This window comes from Ctenopharyngodon idella, chromosome 21 (genome assembly GCF_019924925.1).
Source record: "Ctenopharyngodon idella isolate HZGC_01 chromosome 21, HZGC01, whole genome shotgun sequence".
NCBI lineage: Eukaryota > Metazoa > Chordata > Actinopteri > Cypriniformes > Xenocyprididae > Ctenopharyngodon > Ctenopharyngodon idella.
Window position 1 is genome coordinate 4,505,555 of NC_067240.1, and position 18,427 is coordinate 4,523,981.

At 34.8% G+C, this 18,427-nt stretch overlaps 3 protein-coding genes across 5 annotated transcripts in view; 2 read left to right on the top strand and 1 right to left on the bottom strand.

Moving 5' to 3' along the window:
- The window catches only part of rpl35 (ribosomal protein L35), a 518,047-nt gene that overhangs the window by 69,272 nt on the left and 430,348 nt on the right, over positions 1-18,427 (bottom strand). The gene's annotated exons all lie outside the window — the stretch shown is intronic.
- Positions 27-5,330, top strand: dck (deoxycytidine kinase). Its single transcript, XM_051877867.1, has 7 exons — positions 27-243; positions 717-832; positions 1,667-1,860; positions 2,036-2,183; positions 2,277-2,392; positions 4,237-4,336; positions 4,697-5,330. The coding sequence occupies exons 1-7, from the start codon at positions 153-155 to the stop codon at positions 4,721-4,723; spliced, it is 792 nt and encodes a 263-aa protein (XP_051733827.1). The 5' UTR covers positions 27-152; the 3' UTR covers positions 4,724-5,330.
- Positions 7,110-18,427, top strand: part of slc4a4b (solute carrier family 4 member 4b) — a 55,903-nt gene continuing 44,585 nt past the window's right edge. For 2 of the 3 annotated variants that reach the window (XM_051877833.1, XM_051877834.1), the window contains exon 1: positions 7,110-7,478. In XM_051877833.1, coding sequence (XP_051733793.1) covers positions 7,462-7,478 — 17 coding nt within the window. In that variant the 5' untranslated portion in view covers positions 7,110-7,461. The remainder of the gene's footprint in view (positions 7,479-18,427) is intronic. The other variant, XM_051877835.1, reaches the window with a different exon arrangement.

An 18,427-nucleotide genomic window follows, 5' to 3' on the forward strand; every position in this document is an offset into this window, starting at 1 on the left:
TTAAAGCACATGAGATTTGAAAGCAGCTGTTTCCGGTGGGAGGCACTTGCCGTTTAAGCGCCAGAATTTGATGTCCCGCCTGTTTTTCATCGGGTGTCTGACTGTAACTGTTAGTGTTATTGTACATTTCTGCATTACTGCATCAAGATAAAATGTCTCCAACAGCCAAGAGAGCCTGTCCCAGTCCTCTGAATGACAGTCTGGAGAAAAGACTTAAACGCATCTCAGTTGAAGGCAACATTGGTAAGTCATTCATTGTACTTTGTCAGTACTGTAAGCATATTTTATTGCTGGACTGAACGCTACAAATCCAGTTTTTATAAGGTTTACACGAGCTTTCATAGATAGTAGCTTTTGAAATTAGTGGTCTGACTAAAGAAAACTTAAGAAAATATATATTTATACACTTTCGAAGCGACCTTGACGTTGGCGAACACTTCCTGTTACGAATTTTGTAGTAACGTTAAATATTTGTTTGTGTGTATATTTCGACTTTGGCTCTCTTTAAAAAATAAAAAGATATTTTTGCTTTTAAAATCTTAAGAATCGTGTAGCGGAAGTTGGGATGTGAATATTCGTAAAACATCAATATCCGCCTAAAAGTCTTTTCCCTGCAGTTTCTGAGTGGTTATTTGATTGTTGTATAAGGCTTTTCTGCTGTTTATTCCTGTAGTGTTCTTTAAATATGATTTATATCTGTTATTTTTCTGTTCTAGCGGCGGGTAAATCTACTTTTGTTCGTCTGCTGGAGGAACATGATAGAGAATGGGAGGTAGTACCGGAACCCATCGCTAGATGGTGCAATGTACAAACTCATCAAAACGAGTATGAGGTACAGTCAATAATAAGTAACATAAATAACCTGTGTATACATTATTTTATATGGTAATTTAATTAAATATATATATATTTTTTAAAATTGCTATTTAGAAGTAACTGCCCAAAAGGCATTTAAACAGTTAATTTACCCTGAAAATATGTATGAATGTCTTGGCATTAGAGAACAAAATGTCAAAACAATTGGTATTTATTTTAAAGAAATATAGCACAAACACACTTTTCAAGCAAAACATTTTGCAGAAGTTTGTTAAAAGTAATTGCAAGAATGGCCCATAGAAGTGAAGTCAGTTCTGAGTGCAGATGGCACTTGTTTTGATGTTTTGTTATCGAATGCAACGACATTCAGATATAAAGTGTGCCTTTTAAGTGTCCACATGTTTTTGTGGTCACTGTCCGTTACATGTTTAATACATTGTCTAAGTATGACAAACAGGCCTGTAATCCAGCGCTGCGACGGAAACGGCTCTGTCAAACACTGGCAGATGGTTTAGTCCTCAACAGCTGAGCACTCAACCAGAACAGAGCTGCCTTCTTCACACACTTACTGTACTGCTACTGATAAATATAGTGTTAAGTCAATTACACTTTAATTGGAACTCATGTTTTCTGGAGGAGAGTCCTTTTTAAATTGAGATTTTAAAAAATTCAGTAATGATGCTGAAAATTCAGCTTTGCATTACAGGAATAATTTGCATTCAGCAATAACATTTATTAGTAATTTTATGATTATTTAATTATAATTTTATCAATCAGTTCAGAATTTGAAGCACAAATATAAGATGCACAACAAATGTGCACCAATAAAACATGTATGTGTTTGTTTCAGGAATTGACCACCTCTCAGAAGAGTGGAGGAAACGTGCTGCAGATGATGTACGAGAAGCCAGAGCGCTGGGCGTACACCTTCCAGAGCTACGCCTGCATGAGCCGCATCCGCTCGCAGATCAAATCCACCGACGGCAAACTCCGAGAGGTGGAGAATACCGTGCAGTTCTTCGAGCGATCGGTGTACAGCGACAGGTAAATGACACCTGGTATTAACATCCGTGGGTCAAACGTGACACATGCATCTCCTCCTTTCTTGGAAGCAGGGTCTGTGATTGTTATACAACCATTATTATGTCACAAAGTCAAATAAATACAAGTATCAACTAATCGGCTTTTTATTTTAATCACTTTGATTGGTGTGTTGCAGGTACATCTTTGCCTCTAACCTCTATGAGAGTGAGTGTTTGAATGAAACCGAGTGGGCGATCTATCAGGACTGGCACAGCTGGCTGCATAAGCAGTTTGGGAAGCACATTGAGCTGGACGGCATCATCTACCTACGGGCAAAACCAGAGGTATGAACACACACCCAGATGGGGTAATGAAAGTGTGTAAAGTGATTCTGCTTTACTGTGAAAAAGAAATAACAATGTGATTTTGTGTTTCAGAGGTGTTTGGAGCGATTGCATTTGAGAGGAAGAGACGAGGAACAGGGAATTCCACTGGAATATCTGGAGAAACTCCACTATAAACATGAGTGCTGGTTACAGCACAGGACTATGAGGTATCAAACACGAGCTGTCTCTGTCACACGCACACACCAGGGCTCCAGACTACGACCAAATGGTCGCATTTTATGACCTTTTTTCCTGCTGGTGTGACTAAATTCTTAGAGGTCATACTGGTGCGACCACCACGTTGCCCAACTGATGAGAGCTGCACATAATGCATATGAGAAACATCAAACGGCAAACGAAACGAAAGCAGAATGAAACCACGCTACTCGCTTGAATCTAATGTTTTTACATTATTCATTTCATTTCATGCAAACTTTTGAGAGTGAAATTCAAGCACTTTTCAAGGACTTTTTAAAGTGCTTCACACTTTTTCCAGCACTTTAAATCTCTAAATATGATCCAATTTTGTTGTTTTTAATGTGATGATTTGTAAGACTAACGTTTAAAGATGAAGGAACACTTTTATTTGAAAAGACATGAAATTACCAGTATAACCTGTAGATGGAGGCAGAGGACCACTTATTGGCTTATTAGCCATTTCCACTCCCTAATATTTTAGTAAAAGTCACAGTCTCATGAAAAACAAAAACTTTTCTTCAAATTGTGACTGTATTACACAGAAAGCAAGTAAAGAGCGCTCATTTTATTATCACTGAAGCTGTCAGTCAGTTCAGTATGGTACATTTAATAAGAGTAGAATATTTACATTTTTTCGAATATTAGGTTTTTGCATGATACTGTTGTCAATAAAAGTTAATTTTATCTACATCTCAATTCAAGCTCAGTGCTTTACTGTCACATTTCCGATAAATAAATGTCACCTCCCTCCCAGCGCCACCTTCTGTCGATCTTAGTAGCACCGGTGCCACTCCTCTCAAATGTTAGTCTGGAGCCCTGCATACACTCACCACCAGTCAAAAGTTTGGAATAATTATGATTTTTTTTTTTTTTTTTTTTTTTAATCATGCTCACCAAGGCTGCATTTATTTGATCAAAATACAGTAATATTGTGAAATATTATTAGAAATTAAAATAACTGTTTTCTATTTGAATATATGTTAAAATATAATTTATTCCTGTGATCAAAGCTGAATTTTCAGCATCATTACTCCAGTCTTCAGTGTCACATGATCCTTCAGAAATCATTCTAATATGATGATTTATTATCAATGTTGGAAAGAGTTGTGCTGCTTAATATTTTTTTTTTTATAACCTGTGATACTTTTTCATGATTCTCTAATGAATAAAAAGTTAAAATAGAACAGCATTTGTTTAAAATAAAAAACATCTTTTGCCACAATATACATTACTGTTCAAAAGTTTGTGGTCAGTAATTTTTTTTTTTTCCTTTTTTTGAAAGAAATTAATACTTTTATTCAGCAGTGATGTGTTAAATTGATAAAAAGTGATAGTAAAGACTTATATTTATATTATTTGAATAAATGCTGTTCTTTTTAACTTTTTATTTATCCTGAATGAAGTCCTGAAAGAACTTTCTTCAGGAATCCTGAAAAAAGTATCACAGGTTCCAAAAAAATATTAAGCAGAAAAACTTTTTCCAACATTGATAATAAATCATCATATTAGAATGATTTCTGAAGGATCATGTGACACTGAAGACTGGAGTAATGATGCTGAAAATTCAGCTTTGATCACAGAAATAAATTATATTTTAACATACATTCAAATAGTTGTAATAATATTTCACAATATTACTGTTTTTTTCTGTACTTTTGATCAAATAAATGCAGCCTTGTTGAGCAGAAGAGACTTCTTTCAAAAACATTAAATGTTCCAGACTTTTGACACATGGTACTGTGTGTGTGTGTGTGTGTGTGTGTGTGTATAATATAATATAATACATGTGCCCTCATTGTGTGTATGTATGCAGTATGGACTTTGAGTATCTGAATGAAGTGCCGGTTCTTACCCTGGATGTTGATGACGATTTTAAAGGCGACAAGGTCAAGTGTGCTGATATGATCGAGAAGGTACGGCACACACACACACACATACTGCTGTCTGTTATCATAGAAGAAGCATTGAGTTGTCACTGAATATATTTTTACCTGTAAAAATTCATATGGGATTTCACTGAAAAGTGAATGTTCTGTCATCATTTACTCACCCTCATGACATATCTTATCATTCATATCACCCAGAGTGCAAGTCTGTTTGATGTCTTTTAACTCTGGCAGAACTAAAGTTGCATCTTGTGATGAGGGTGCAATACAGGGACCATTATATACTGTAGAAAATGCATGCTATACATGTTTCTAGACATGCACTTTGTGGCATTTATACACATTAACCCCACATTAAAAGTTGATTGATATTTTTTGTCTTCCCAGGTAAAGGAATTTCTGATCACCCTGTGATTATGATGAGAAATGGTCCTTGATGGACAGAATCATTTAACATGGTCTATTTTTTCCATTTTGAAACTTCTGTGTGAATAAGTAGTCCATTTAGTACTTATCCATGTTTTTATTTAAATTTGTTTTTAGTTTTATGTCTTTATGAATTTAATAATAAATAATTATTTTTAAAGAACATATATAAAGAATGCTCTCTTGTGAACGTCAAGGCTCCATTTCTTTGATCAAAAATACGTTAAAAACAGTAATATTGTGAAATATTATTACAATTTAAAAGAACTGTTTTCTATTTAAATATGTTAAAATGTAATTTATTCCTGTGATCTGAATTTTCAGCATCATTACTCCAGTCTTCAATGTCACATGATTCCTCAGAAATCGTTCTAATATGCTGATTTGATGCTCAAGAAACATTTCTCATTATCAATATTGAAAACAGTTGTGCTGCACAATATTTTGTTGAAACCATGATAAACTTTTTCATGCTCCTTTGATTAATACGAAGTTCAAAAGAACAGCATTTATTTGAATTTAACATTATAAATGTATTTACTGTCACTTTTTATTGGTTTAAAACATCCTTGCTGAATAAAAGTATTAATTTCTTTCTTTCTTTTTTTTTTTAACTTACTGACCCCAAACTTTTGAATGGTAGTGTATATTATATTCAATCATTCTGCCTTAAAGCATTCTTTGTCTGGCTTTAAAGGAATAGTTTACCCAAAATGAAATTAATTATCATTTACTCTCTCTCTCTCCTGTCATTTGCTTGTATTATGGACCGGCATGATGGTGAGTAAATAATGAGTGTAGTTTATTTTTAAAAAATTTTTTCAAGCTGTTGGTGTAAATGAGCGCGTGATAAACTGATGTGCACAGGTGTGTGGTAATATTCATGAACGCCCAGTTGGTGGCGTAGTTCTACAGGCCTTTAAGAACAGTAAGAGAAACATACACTATTCCTTGAATTTTAAGTCATCAATTCTTGTAAATTTTAAAGAACTGAGGCGTTCACAATCATTTCTCAGGATATTTAAGTACAAAACAACTTTTTCTTACTAACAACATGATCATGAAATATGTGAAACCTGAGCTAGTTGACATTCCTGGAGTTTTTCTAAATGTTTTAGGACATTCTACTAAATGTTGAATAAGTCTACAGTACCAAATATTTGTATTTCTGCAAGTATCAGATGTTTAGGAATCACACTTACCTTTAAGGTGTTTCATATACAAATGTAATCATTCAAGGAAAAGTAGTTATAACACTATATATAAAAATATATATAACGCTTCACATGACTCCTCAAGCCATCTTTGGAGACAGAGTATCTAATATATGGTTATATAATGTAATAATAATCATATAATATTGTAATAAAATGTATTCATTTAATTAGCATACTTGAGTCATAACACTGAGTAAAGATTTACTGAATATTTCCAATATTAAACCTCAGTTTGTGTTAACTAGTATTAACTGTTTTATTATATTATGTAGTATTCTGACTATATCATTTTAATGTATTCTTTTTGCACATTATACATAAATAATGAAATGTGATAGTTTTTCAACCTTAAACCTGTGTGTGTGTGTATATATATATATATATATATATATAAAAAATATCACACATACACACATATATATATATAATAATGTGTGTGTATATATATATATATATATATATATAATGTTAATGATGAACACACACATATATATACATATACTTTATCATGTATATATGATGTAAAATGTATATATACATTATCATATACACACACACAGATACATACATATATATATATATATATATATACACACACACATACGATAAAGAGTATATGAGTTCATCATATATATGGTAATGATGAACATCCTATACATATATGATAATGTGTGTGTGTGTGTGTATATATATATATATATATATGATGAACACACACACATTATCATATATATTTATATATACAATAAAGTATATATAGGTGTTCATCATTATCATATATGCATGTATGTATGTATGTATGTATATATATATATATATATATACAAATATATATCCGTGTATATATATGTATGTATAAATATATAAAGTATATATAATATATAAAAAAAAAAAAATATATATATATATATATATTAATTGCTAAAGTCATGTTACACAGCAAATTTGTTTTTTTTTTCGAACTCTAGAAGCGTATTTAATGTATATATCGCAGAAACCCCAAATGTTTCCCATCTCTAAAGTTCAGTATTTTTCAGCTGAATTCAGACTGTCCACTCGTGTGTTCAGTGTTTCTGAGAGGATGCAGGTATTCACTGTTGCATCTCACATGCGTGACCTCTCGTGTCTCATCCTCCCACTGCTGCGTCACGCTGGAGGAGGGCGAGATCTTTAAATATGGAACAAGACTCGAGAAGAGCGCGACGCGACTCGAGCAGGTTTACGCGCAACGTGGAGCGTTATCCGACGGGACAGAGTGAGTTCGCGAGCCTGTTGCGTTATGACTGCTGGGGTGGCTGAATGTATTGTAGTTAGTAGAAGCAGCAGTGAAGTATCTCTGGCTCCAGATAAACAGAAGTGAGTCTCTGAATGTGTTCCTGCTTTTACGCATCCAGACACGCTGAACTTGGAGCGAATTCGCACTTGCGCGTATTTTGAAACTCTTTCTGAAGCCCGGACGCACTTTAACTCAGCGTAAGGGGAAGAAAGAGGGTCTCTGGCACAGGCAACATGAGCGACAAAAACAAGTGAGTACTTTTATTTGCATGTAATCTTCCTCAGAGCTCAGTCGAGATCAGTTCTGTTTTCATGAGTGGGTTGAGTAACAGCCCTCCCACCCTGGGTCTGTCCTGCTTCTTCACCAAAAAGTAAAGGTGTAACAGTATCCTTCAGGACAGAGCAACAGATCTGCTCTGAGTCTGTGCGGTTAGGGCTTCAAATTTCAGGGACGGAGGTTATTATCTATTAAACACATTAAACTGGCCATTTGCATACGTTTGACAGCTCATGAACATCCGAAATGTTCAAACAGCATCATGGTTTCTTTCACTATGGGTTCTAAGAAGAACCACAAATGAAAACTTTTAAAATTAAGGTTTTGTTGTGTTAAATTGGCATCAGTGGTTCCACGAAGAATCTTTAACATCCATAGAACCTTTTCAATGCACTTTATAGTGGAAAAAAGCTCTTTAGATTTTTAGAATATTCTTCAAAAAATGGTTCTTTTTTAGAACTGTTCACTGAAAGGTTCCTTTATGGCATGTGCGAAAATGCCATAATGGAACCATTTATTATTTTAGAGTGTAAGAGAAGCTTTTGAGGTTCTAGAGTGAACTTTTTATCCGTAAGTTCTTTAAAAACCATCTATGAACTGGTGCTTCAGAACCAGAGAGCCAAAAATTGTTCTTAATCAACAACAACCAAAAGTGTGTTCCATCAGAAAAGCTTTTTAGGTTCCACAATAATTTCTTATTCTTCAAGTCTTTAAAAAAACATCTATGTACTTGTAATTTAGAGCCCTGAAATCAATATGCTGATCTGAAGAACCAACAAAGGCTCTCCAAAAAAAATCAAGAACCCTAGATAGGCAGAATGGTTCTTTATTAAGAACCTAATGGAACATCAAGAAACTTTTTTTTAAGGTTCAAAAAGTGGGTTTCATAGTGATGAACCTTTTAACAAACAGTTTTTGGAACATTTTTTTCATAGTGTGAAGAACATTTTAATAATCTAAAGAACCTTTTTTTGCAATTGAAAGATTCCATGGATGTTAAATGTTCTTAAAGGAACCACAGATGCCAATGAAGAACCTTTATTTTTAAGAGTGTTTAACTTTGCTGAACCCAAGAACCACTGAAGAGCCTTCATGAATGAAATATCTCATGGGGTTTCCAGAGGCCATTAACAGGGGGTTCCACCGGCAACACATGATGTATGATGTAGTTCATTCTGTTCATTCTACTGCCAAGTCGCGCTGCTTTAAGTCGCCCTCTTTACAGGTTCCCTGAAGCCGCGGCTTGAGCGGTCAGAGTAATCTTTTTCCAAGAAGCTCCTGTCAAAACCAATTAGGTCCTTAGCGTCCAGGAGCAATGTGTGCGTCGCTTAGCGTTCCAGAATCTGGTGGCTAGATATAATGCAAGCTGCAAACGGGATTCGATCTCTTTTTAGTTCTGTGCAACTTGTGCTGTCATAAAAAAGAGCCAGCTGCCTGTAGGGATCAGATCTTTTGACCAATAGGGCTCTCTAGATGTGAGTGGATAGATCATGTGGTGTCTGGTTTCTTATGCAGTGCTAAAGACATTTTGATTTTTACACTTTAAGAAGTACTAAATTGCTGATTGCTGGGAAATTGACAGTTACAAAAGGTACTGTGATGGTAGTTTAGTATATACTATGGTACTGCATGCATACCTTTTTCATATAGTGTGGTATTTAAATGCAGTATATCCATGGTATCATACTCACAAAAATGGTAATACAATGGTACTTTGATGTATACATAACTTTCAAACAAGTACTTAAAAACACCATGTTTTTAGACATTTAGTAGTACCATTTGCACCAAAGTAGTACCATGTTTTTTAAGGTTCCATTGAGTACCATGGTGTGTTTTAAAGTACCATAGTAATACAATGTGATACCATATTGATACCATAGTGATACCGTATTGATGTGGTACTCAAAGAATACCATGGTATATGTATAAAATCATGGTATTATTATGGTACATGTAAAAAAAAAAAATGTTACTTTGAAGAATACCATGGTATAACCATGTCTAAACATTTTAGTATTATTTGTATACTATTATAGTATGGAAGCTTGTTTCCGCCACTGAATAAAAAATAAAAAAGGTAATTGCGCCTTTTTATTTCACAGTTATGACTTTTTTTTCTCAGAATTGAGGGATCTATACTCATAATTGTGTTTATATCTCACAATTCTGACTTTATAACACAATTCTGACTTTATATCTTGCAATTGTGAGTTTATATCTCACAATTCTGACTTTGACTCGCAATTGTGAGTTTATAAGTCAGAATTGTGTTATAAAGTCAGAATTGTGAGATATAGTCAGAATTGCGAGTTGTAAAGTCAGAATTGCGAGATATAAAGTCAGAATTGCGAGATATAAAGTCAGAATTGTGTGATATAAAGTCAGAATTGTGTTATAAAGTCAGAATTGCGAGATATAAAGTCAGAATTGCGAGATATAAAGTCAGAATTGCGAGTTATAAAGTCTGAATTGCGAGTTATAAAGTCTGAATTGCGAGATATAAAGTCAGAATTGCGAGTTATAAAGTCTGAATTGCGAGATATAAAGTCTGAATTGCAAGATATAAAGTCAGAATTGCGAGTTATAAAGTCTGAATTGCGAGTTATAAAGTCTGAATTGCGAGATATAAAGTCAGAATTGCGAGATATAAAGTCAGAATTGCGAGTTATAAAGTCAGAATTGTGAGTTATAAAGTGAATTGCGAGATATAAAGTCTGAATTGCGAGTTATATTGTAATTAAACTTTATTTCCAACTTTAGTACTTAAACTTATTTATTTCAGTTAGTTGCCAAGGCAATAGTTATATTTGTTATTTCGGCTTATTTTTTTTTAATTACCGAAAACAATTTTTACTAGTTGTAGTTTTAGTTAACGATAACAACACTTCTGAAAATCCTTGATGACACATGATACTTGAAATTAGTGCTATTTTGAATCTGTTTTTCAGAATCTAAATCCCAAATGTGTAATTTTCCCTCATTCCTCACCTGGACTCACACAGGCTTATCTGTCTGTGCGTATGAGAGCATTGCATAAGTGCTGGTTGTCACCTGTTGATCTATGTGACTGCTCTTTCCCTTCCATTGACTGTCTGAAAGCACACAGACATCACTCTGACCATCTTCCTGGTTCTTTGTGTCACCTGCGCAGGTATCATGAAAGGAACATACGTGGAAAATGCAAAGTCACGATGGAATGTCCTTTAGTCTCTTCCCAGATATGTGCGCCTTGACTCCTTATATCTCTTTTTTTCTCCTTGAGAGTGAGGTCATCTCTCGCCTGTGAGTGACGGACAGAAGTGGCCCTTGAGCCTGCTGGGTTTCTATAGTGATACGCTGTGTGTTCTGAGATAGAATTTATGTATCAGGAGCTCAACACTGATTTCATATGTGAACTTGAAGTTCTGGAGGTAGACGCAGAGCTCAGTTTACACCAGCCAATCAGTTCCTAATAAAATCAAGTCTCATTTTTGTTTTCGGATTTAATATCCTGTTTCATGTGGAAAATACATTGCATTATGGAAGTACAAAAGGTTGCGATTGCTGTTTCATGTTGACTTTAAATCGATGGCTTGTCATTTTGTTTAAGCCCTGATTGTCTCGTCTTGATGTGTTGGATTAGTTCCTGTCCTAAATCAGCCTTGTGTTTCTCCTCTTTGCCAGTTAAAGTTGTCATAAAATTAGGGAGCTTGTTGGGCTCCAGCTGTCTCTACCAGACATGTGTTTTGGCGTTTGGAGGTTCATATCACTGACTTGTTTGACTGCTGTGGTCAATGTGTGTTTGGGCTTGTCTCACAAATATTCACTGATTGATGTCAGTGATATGTGCTGAAGTGTGTGGAATTCTTCAGTCATTCCAGAGTTTCTGTGCAAGATGACTAAATTATTGTAAAAGCATATTATTGTTTCTTTTATCTCTTAGATAAGGGATTGTCATGCTTTTATGACCCTTTAAAGGGTTAGTTCATCCAAAAATGAAAATTCTGTCATTAATTACTCACCCTCATGTTGTTCCACACCCATAAGACCTTCGTTCATCTTCAGAACACAAATTAAGATATTTTTGATAAAATCCGATGGCTCAGTGAGGCCTCTATTGACAGCAAGATAATTAACACTTTCAGATGGACGGAAAGCTGCTAAAGACATACTTAAAACAGTTCATGTGACTACAGTGGTTTGACCTTAATGTTATGAAGCAACGAGATTGCTTTTTGTGCGGCAAAAAAACAAAATAACGATTTTATTCAACAATATCTAGTGATGGGCGATTTCAAAACACTGTTTCATGAAGCTTCACGAATCCTTTGTTTCGAAATCAGTGGTTCGGAGTGCGTATCAAACTGCCAAAGTCACGCCCCCCCAGTGGTGAACCATTGAAATTTCGATACACTTATGACGTAACGAAGCCTCGTTTACTGAAATCACGTGACTTTGGCAGTTTGATACACGCTCCGAACCACTGATTCGAAACTAAAGATTCGTAAAACTTCGAAGCTTCATGAAGCAGTTTTGAAATCGCCCATCACTAGATATTGTTGAATAAAGTTATTTTGTTTTTTGGCGCAAAGAAAGTATTCTCGTCGCTTCGTAACATTAAGGTTGAACCACTGTAGTCACATGAACTGTTTTAAATATGTATTTACTATCTTTTTGGGCATCTGAAAGTGTTAATTATCTTGCTGTCAATGCAGGCCTCACTGAGCCATCGGATTTCATCAAAAATATCTTAATTTGTGTTTCGAAGATGAATGAAGGTCTTACGGGTGTGAAACGACATGAGGGTGAGTAATTAATTACAGAATTTTCAATTTTGGGTGAACCAACCCTTTAATATACAAATGATTCAAATTCTCTGCATAATAATTGCTGTATAATCTTCAGTAACACTGTAATCATTCATAACATTAACATACATTATTTCATTATGCTAAACGAGTCTTGACCTAGTTTCTAAATTAAATTTGCCATCATGCCACTGTATTGTGACAGAAAGAGATTCACGTCTGTGATATTTTACACTGTAGAATCAACCAACTTGTGTATCAGACAATATAAGAGATTATTTCTTTTAGCCATAAATTTTAGCCACATTTAGAATTAAAATGTAGTTTTTAAAAATGTATTGTGTTAAAATGATTAAAAAAACAGAATTTTATTTCTAAATGTCATTGTTTTATTAGTATATCAAATATACTATTACTATTTATACTATTTCTTTTATATGTTTATGTACAGGAATTCTTTAAAAGTATACAAAAACATTTTAAAGAAATGTCAGTATGTTTCATAAACATATAAAACAAATTTATTTAAAATGATTTTTTTTTAAAAATCTAAATTTTATTTCTAAATATCATTTTAAAGAAATGTTGGTATGTTTGATATGCATATGAAACATATAGAAATTTCGTTAACACTTTACTTAAAGCCTTTATGTGTAATGTATGGACTACTGTGTTGTGTAAGTTGTTAAAGAAAGGGGTTTAATTCCGGATCCTTGCATCTTGATCTCGTCTGTCAGTGTGCAGGAGATGTAGACTAAAAAGAGGAACAGAAAGAGACAGAAAAAATACTAGGAAGAGAACTTAATTTGAGGTAGAGACAGAAGACAGAAAAAGTTCTGTAGAAAACAAAGGAAGCCTTGTACAAAAAGGAAAGAATGGCTGTATAGGACTGACAGGAAGAGAGATTACACATGGAATGAGGAAAATAGGTGTAGATGACAGGAGAAAATGTTGAGAGGACAGACACAGACTCTCAATACAGCCTGGTCTGCTGTATGAGTGTTCAATGAAGGTGAATATCTATGTCAGTCCAGGCTGGTTTATGGTTATTAGTTCTAGTCATCTAGTCACATCGAGGTTTTGGTCAAAAACTGCCCATCTAGACAGGAAGAGACCATTTTATTGATATGTAAAGTGACCAACTACAGTTTGTTTTTCTGGAAACACTTTACAATAGTGCATTAGTGCCCGTCCACTTTTTCAGAGGCGTTGGTTCCGGAAGTGTTTTTTCCATTCATTTCTCCCATAGGGATTTCAAAAAAGTCTTCGTTAAAGCATTATAAGCCATGAACCAAACCAACCAGCTATGAGGTGAATTATAACACTACAAAAAAGTATTTGAAAATCGGACAAAAAGACAAAGGTACAAGACTGTGTACTTAACAGCTTTAGTGAGGGGGAAAAACTACATTCCCAAACAGCGTAATTGAATTAAAAACGATAGAGAAATACATAAATAGCCATTTAAAAATGTTTATTTTATATATTGCGTCATTTGCGGTGATCCATGAGAAGGGGCGGAGCTAACAAGATATGTTGTAGCAATTTGCTGTTTGTTCATCTCTCTGATTGGTGGAATTTTTCTACAGAATCATGGGTAATGTAGTTTTTCACCAGGAATTCTACTGTTAAGCACCATTATTTTAAAATTAAGCTGAAATAATGTGGGCTGACAGCTTCAACAGAAGCATATACTATCGATTAACAACCTTGTATCTCACAGTAGGGCTGTCTTTAAAGGTTTACAACTTATCGTTAAAAATTTATGGAGAAATAAAGTTTTTACTTTCAGAACTTTTTTTTAATGTTTTACTCTTGTTTGATTAATTTAGGATGATATTATTGATTGTATAGATCAGTTCTGGCCACCAAGAGTCTCAGGCGCTGTTTTGGTCTTTCTCCTCCTCTTGTCTTCTCCTCTCTGTTCCTGCTCCGCTGTTAGTCCTGTCAGTCGGAATGATTAACTGGCTCTGGCTGCTCGGGATTTAAAGAAATCTACACCATTCGGCCCTGACTGTCGCACCATCTGCTACTCCAAATGCCTCAAACAGACGCTGCACTAAACTCTAGCTTTACACACTAGCTAAGCTTAACTAACTGCTAAGAAGTTATATGACCAATCAATGGCTGCTGGCTGGGAATGGCAGAGGATTATTCCTCAACCGTTTGAGTTCACGTTTCAATGGCACCTTAAAGGGATCGTTCACCCAAAATGAAAATCATTTATGCACGCTCATATCAGTCCAAACCTGTATGTCTTTTTTCTTCTGTGGAACCAAAAATCAGATATTTTAAAGAAAATAATGTATTAGTGTATATACAGTACCATTCAACCATTTAAAGGATTAGTTCACTTTAAAATGAAAATTATCCCATGATTTACTCACCCTCAAGCCATCTTAGGTGTATATGACTTTCTTCTTGAAATGCTCCTAAGCTGTGAACAGAAACCACCTGTTTGAAATTCAAAAAGTGCATCCATCCATCATAAACGTGTACTCCACACGGCTCCGGGGGGTTAATTAAGGCCTTCCGAAGCAAAGCGATGCGTTTGTGTACCAAAAATATCCATATTTAACACGTTATAAAGTAAAATAACTAGCTTCCGCCAGACCGCCTTCCATATTCAACTTACGAAGAAAGTGGAAAGCCACTCGCAGTTTAAAACGCTTCCACTATGTTTATGATGGATGGATGGATGCACTTTTTTGAATTTCAAACAGGTGGTTTCCGTGCACTGCCATTATAAAGCTTAGGAGCATCAGGGTGATTATTAATATAACTCTGATTGTATTCGTCTGAAAGAAGAAAGTCTTTTGTAAAATAAATGTCTTTACTGTCACTTTTGATAAATTTAATGTGTCCTTTAAAAGTGAAGTATTCTTTAAAGTGTGAGCAAAAACACACCGTTTTTGTGTGTCCCTTTAAATGCAAATGAGCTGCTGCTCCCTGCCCGCTTTCCAGAAGAGGGCGGAGCTTTATCAGCTCATGCTTCAGTTGCTCAACAACAACAAAGCTGGAGAATCTCACGCAGCCAAAATGAGGATTGTCAGTAACAGTGTTCAGCCTTACATTGTTCAAACCGGAGTCAGACACTGATGAAGAGACTCAGGAAGAAGTTACAACTTTTAGAATGAAACTGGACGTTTCTGAACGGTTAGTGGATAAATTTATGTAGTTGCTGTGGAGTTGATTTAACTTATCGACTAGCATGTGCCGTCATGTTAATCTTTTGTGCAAATCCAGCATTGAATTGACCCTCGTTTGTGAAGCAGTCCGGCGTAAAATGACGGCATCTCTACTAGAACAACTCTTCCTCTTCTGTAAAGTAGCCCAACATGGCCTCACCCCCTTTGTTATGTGTTCTCGGGGGCAGGGTTTATGTAAATTTTGGGGTTTGTGATGTCACCAACCTGGGAAGAAGCTTGTTGTAGTACCAACCAGCTGGACTCATGCTAAATGCTAAAAGCTAAATATGAATGCTGGACTAATGTGTAGCTGCATATCTAACAAACAATCCTGTTAGTTTTGAAATGACTTGTTTGCTTGGATCATAAAGTTAATTGTAAACAACAAAAAACAAAGTGGCAAGTAGTTTAAACCGGATTAAACCAAAACAAATTACTGTTCCCACAGAAGCGGTTACATTTGAGGAATTAGAGCATATGAGAAGGATTTAAAGATCAGAAGGTCTTATTAAAAGCTCTGTTGAAATCCCACTTACACAATGATGTTGCTATTCTTTAGTTTTTTCACTCTTACTTTGCTTTCTTGGCTATGAGAGTTTGCTACGAGAGCCAAACTGTGCTTGTTGTTGTTGTGTATTTAGTGTAGTATCTAAACTAATACTAAACTTAATAGACATGTCAACTCAAGTTTGACTCAAGAACTATGTTCAGTGACTATCTCAAGCACCTAATAAACCACTTCTTCGCTTCAGGCATCAGATTCAACATGACTTTTGGCTTTGACCCCAGGAAGGGTTTGTGTCTTATAGACACCGCAGCTGTCAGGACAACACCTTGTTGCCTGTTAAATTGATCACTTCTGTGAAACCACAACAGCTTCTGAGATCATATGTGAAATTGGCAGGAGAAAATGTTCCTCGTCGTTATCAGTGTAAATGCCAGCGTTGTTGGGGTATGATTGTGTCATTTGTCCCACCTCTGAATTGGTAAACATGGTGCGAGGGCTGCTGGGAGCTCGTGTGCGTCAGTCAGTCACACACCTTTGTTGCTTGTGTTTACTTTAGCTTAATGACATTCCTCTACCTGGGTCTCATGATTTTCCTTATCATAAACCGCAATAAGTGTGTTTCAGTGTGTTTGAGTGTGTGCGCGCACACACACACGAGATCAGTCTCTTATTAGATAACAGATTATGTTGTTGTAGTTTGTAGTTGTACTGTCATATTTCTTCACAAATTTTTTTATAAAGACCATGAGACCTATTTTGGGACAATTAACTTTTTTTTACTGTGACAGTTAAGAACATATATATATATATATATATATATATATATATATATATATATATATATATATATGTTTTAGATGCTTTTGTGTTTTGTCATTTTTCATTATGCTGAATGTGATTCTCATACAGTACATTACCTTGCATAAAAATTACAGGATAGTATGTAAAAATGACATTAAGATTTTTTATCAGCATAAAAGAGATTTATATCAGCATTAAACAGTACTATAAATATTATATTAATTATTCTTTATATAGCTCTATATCTATCTATCTATCTATCTATCTATCTATCTATATATTAGATTACATATATATAGAATACATTTTTTTTCTTTTTTAACCCAAATTTCACATCATCATAATGCATCAAGATATTTTACCTTTGCGTTTTGTATTTTTCTTTTTTCAGAAATTAGTTTTTAAAATTTGTATCAGCATAAATTAAAGGCAATGCAATAAGTATTATGTAAATTTATCGCTATTATGTATAATTTATTAATCATTTATGTATGTATGTATGTATGTATGTGTGTGTGTGTGTGTGTGTATATGTATATATATATATATATATATATATATTTATATAAAATATTATATTTGTGTCTAACTTATATTAATTAAGCATTTCTTATTTTTTCCATCACAGTTATGAGGAAAAAATATTCTTAATTATTATATTACAATGCAAAAAAAATGATAAAAATATAAAAATAGGCTTAATTTTTAAAGGGGAACTATTATGCCCATTTTTTAAGATGTAATTTAAGTCTCAGGTGTCCCCAGAATGTGTCTGTGAAGTTTCAGCTTAAAATACCCCACAGATCATTTATGAATCCATGTTGTAAATACACATTTCTGACTCCAGTCAAGAACAGGCTGTTTTCGTGCATGTGCCTTTAAATGCAAATGAGCTGCTGTGCCCCGCCCCCTCTCTACGATCACAGTTCCTGCCTCAATCGGATTCTCTGCCAAATACTAACAAGACATCTGCTTGGTTTTGATTATCATCTATATCGCGATCACTCTCACGGATAGCATAGTTTTTCTTTCATCATTAAAGTTTATTATTTCCACGCGTTTTAAAGCTATATCAGTTTAAACATCTAATGGATCGTTTTCTGAGCGCGCTTATCTGAAGCTGGCTGTCAGCCGTCAAGTCTCGTGAGTAACTTCTCTTTCACATTTTGTGTTTTGTTTAAACTTTAAACTGTCAAATACACACAAGGTTCTGTCAAAAACACACACAGTTCACATAAACACAGTCAGTTATGTCTGTGAACGTAAATAGCAGGCAAAGTTACAGGAATCGTACGTGTATGTTAGATCTGTGGCGAATTCCCTTCAAAAATAACACTAATCCACTGCGTTCAGCAGCTCAGATGTCAGTAAATGAAGACTGTTATGTTCACTCTTACATCCAACAACAAAACATCTCAATTACTTACCAGATTGTTGTCGCTACAGCTGCCCGAGCGCGGAGAAAATGGCGGACATTTGATGCAGGACTGTCAATCAGCGGTCGTGGGCGGGGCCTGTGGCTAATGTGACGTAACATTAGCATCATGGCTGAAAACAGGTCGTTGTGAGACACTGCTTATGATTTATGGGGATTAAAAAAAAGGATGGGTGGATTTTTATCACTATAGGGTGGTTG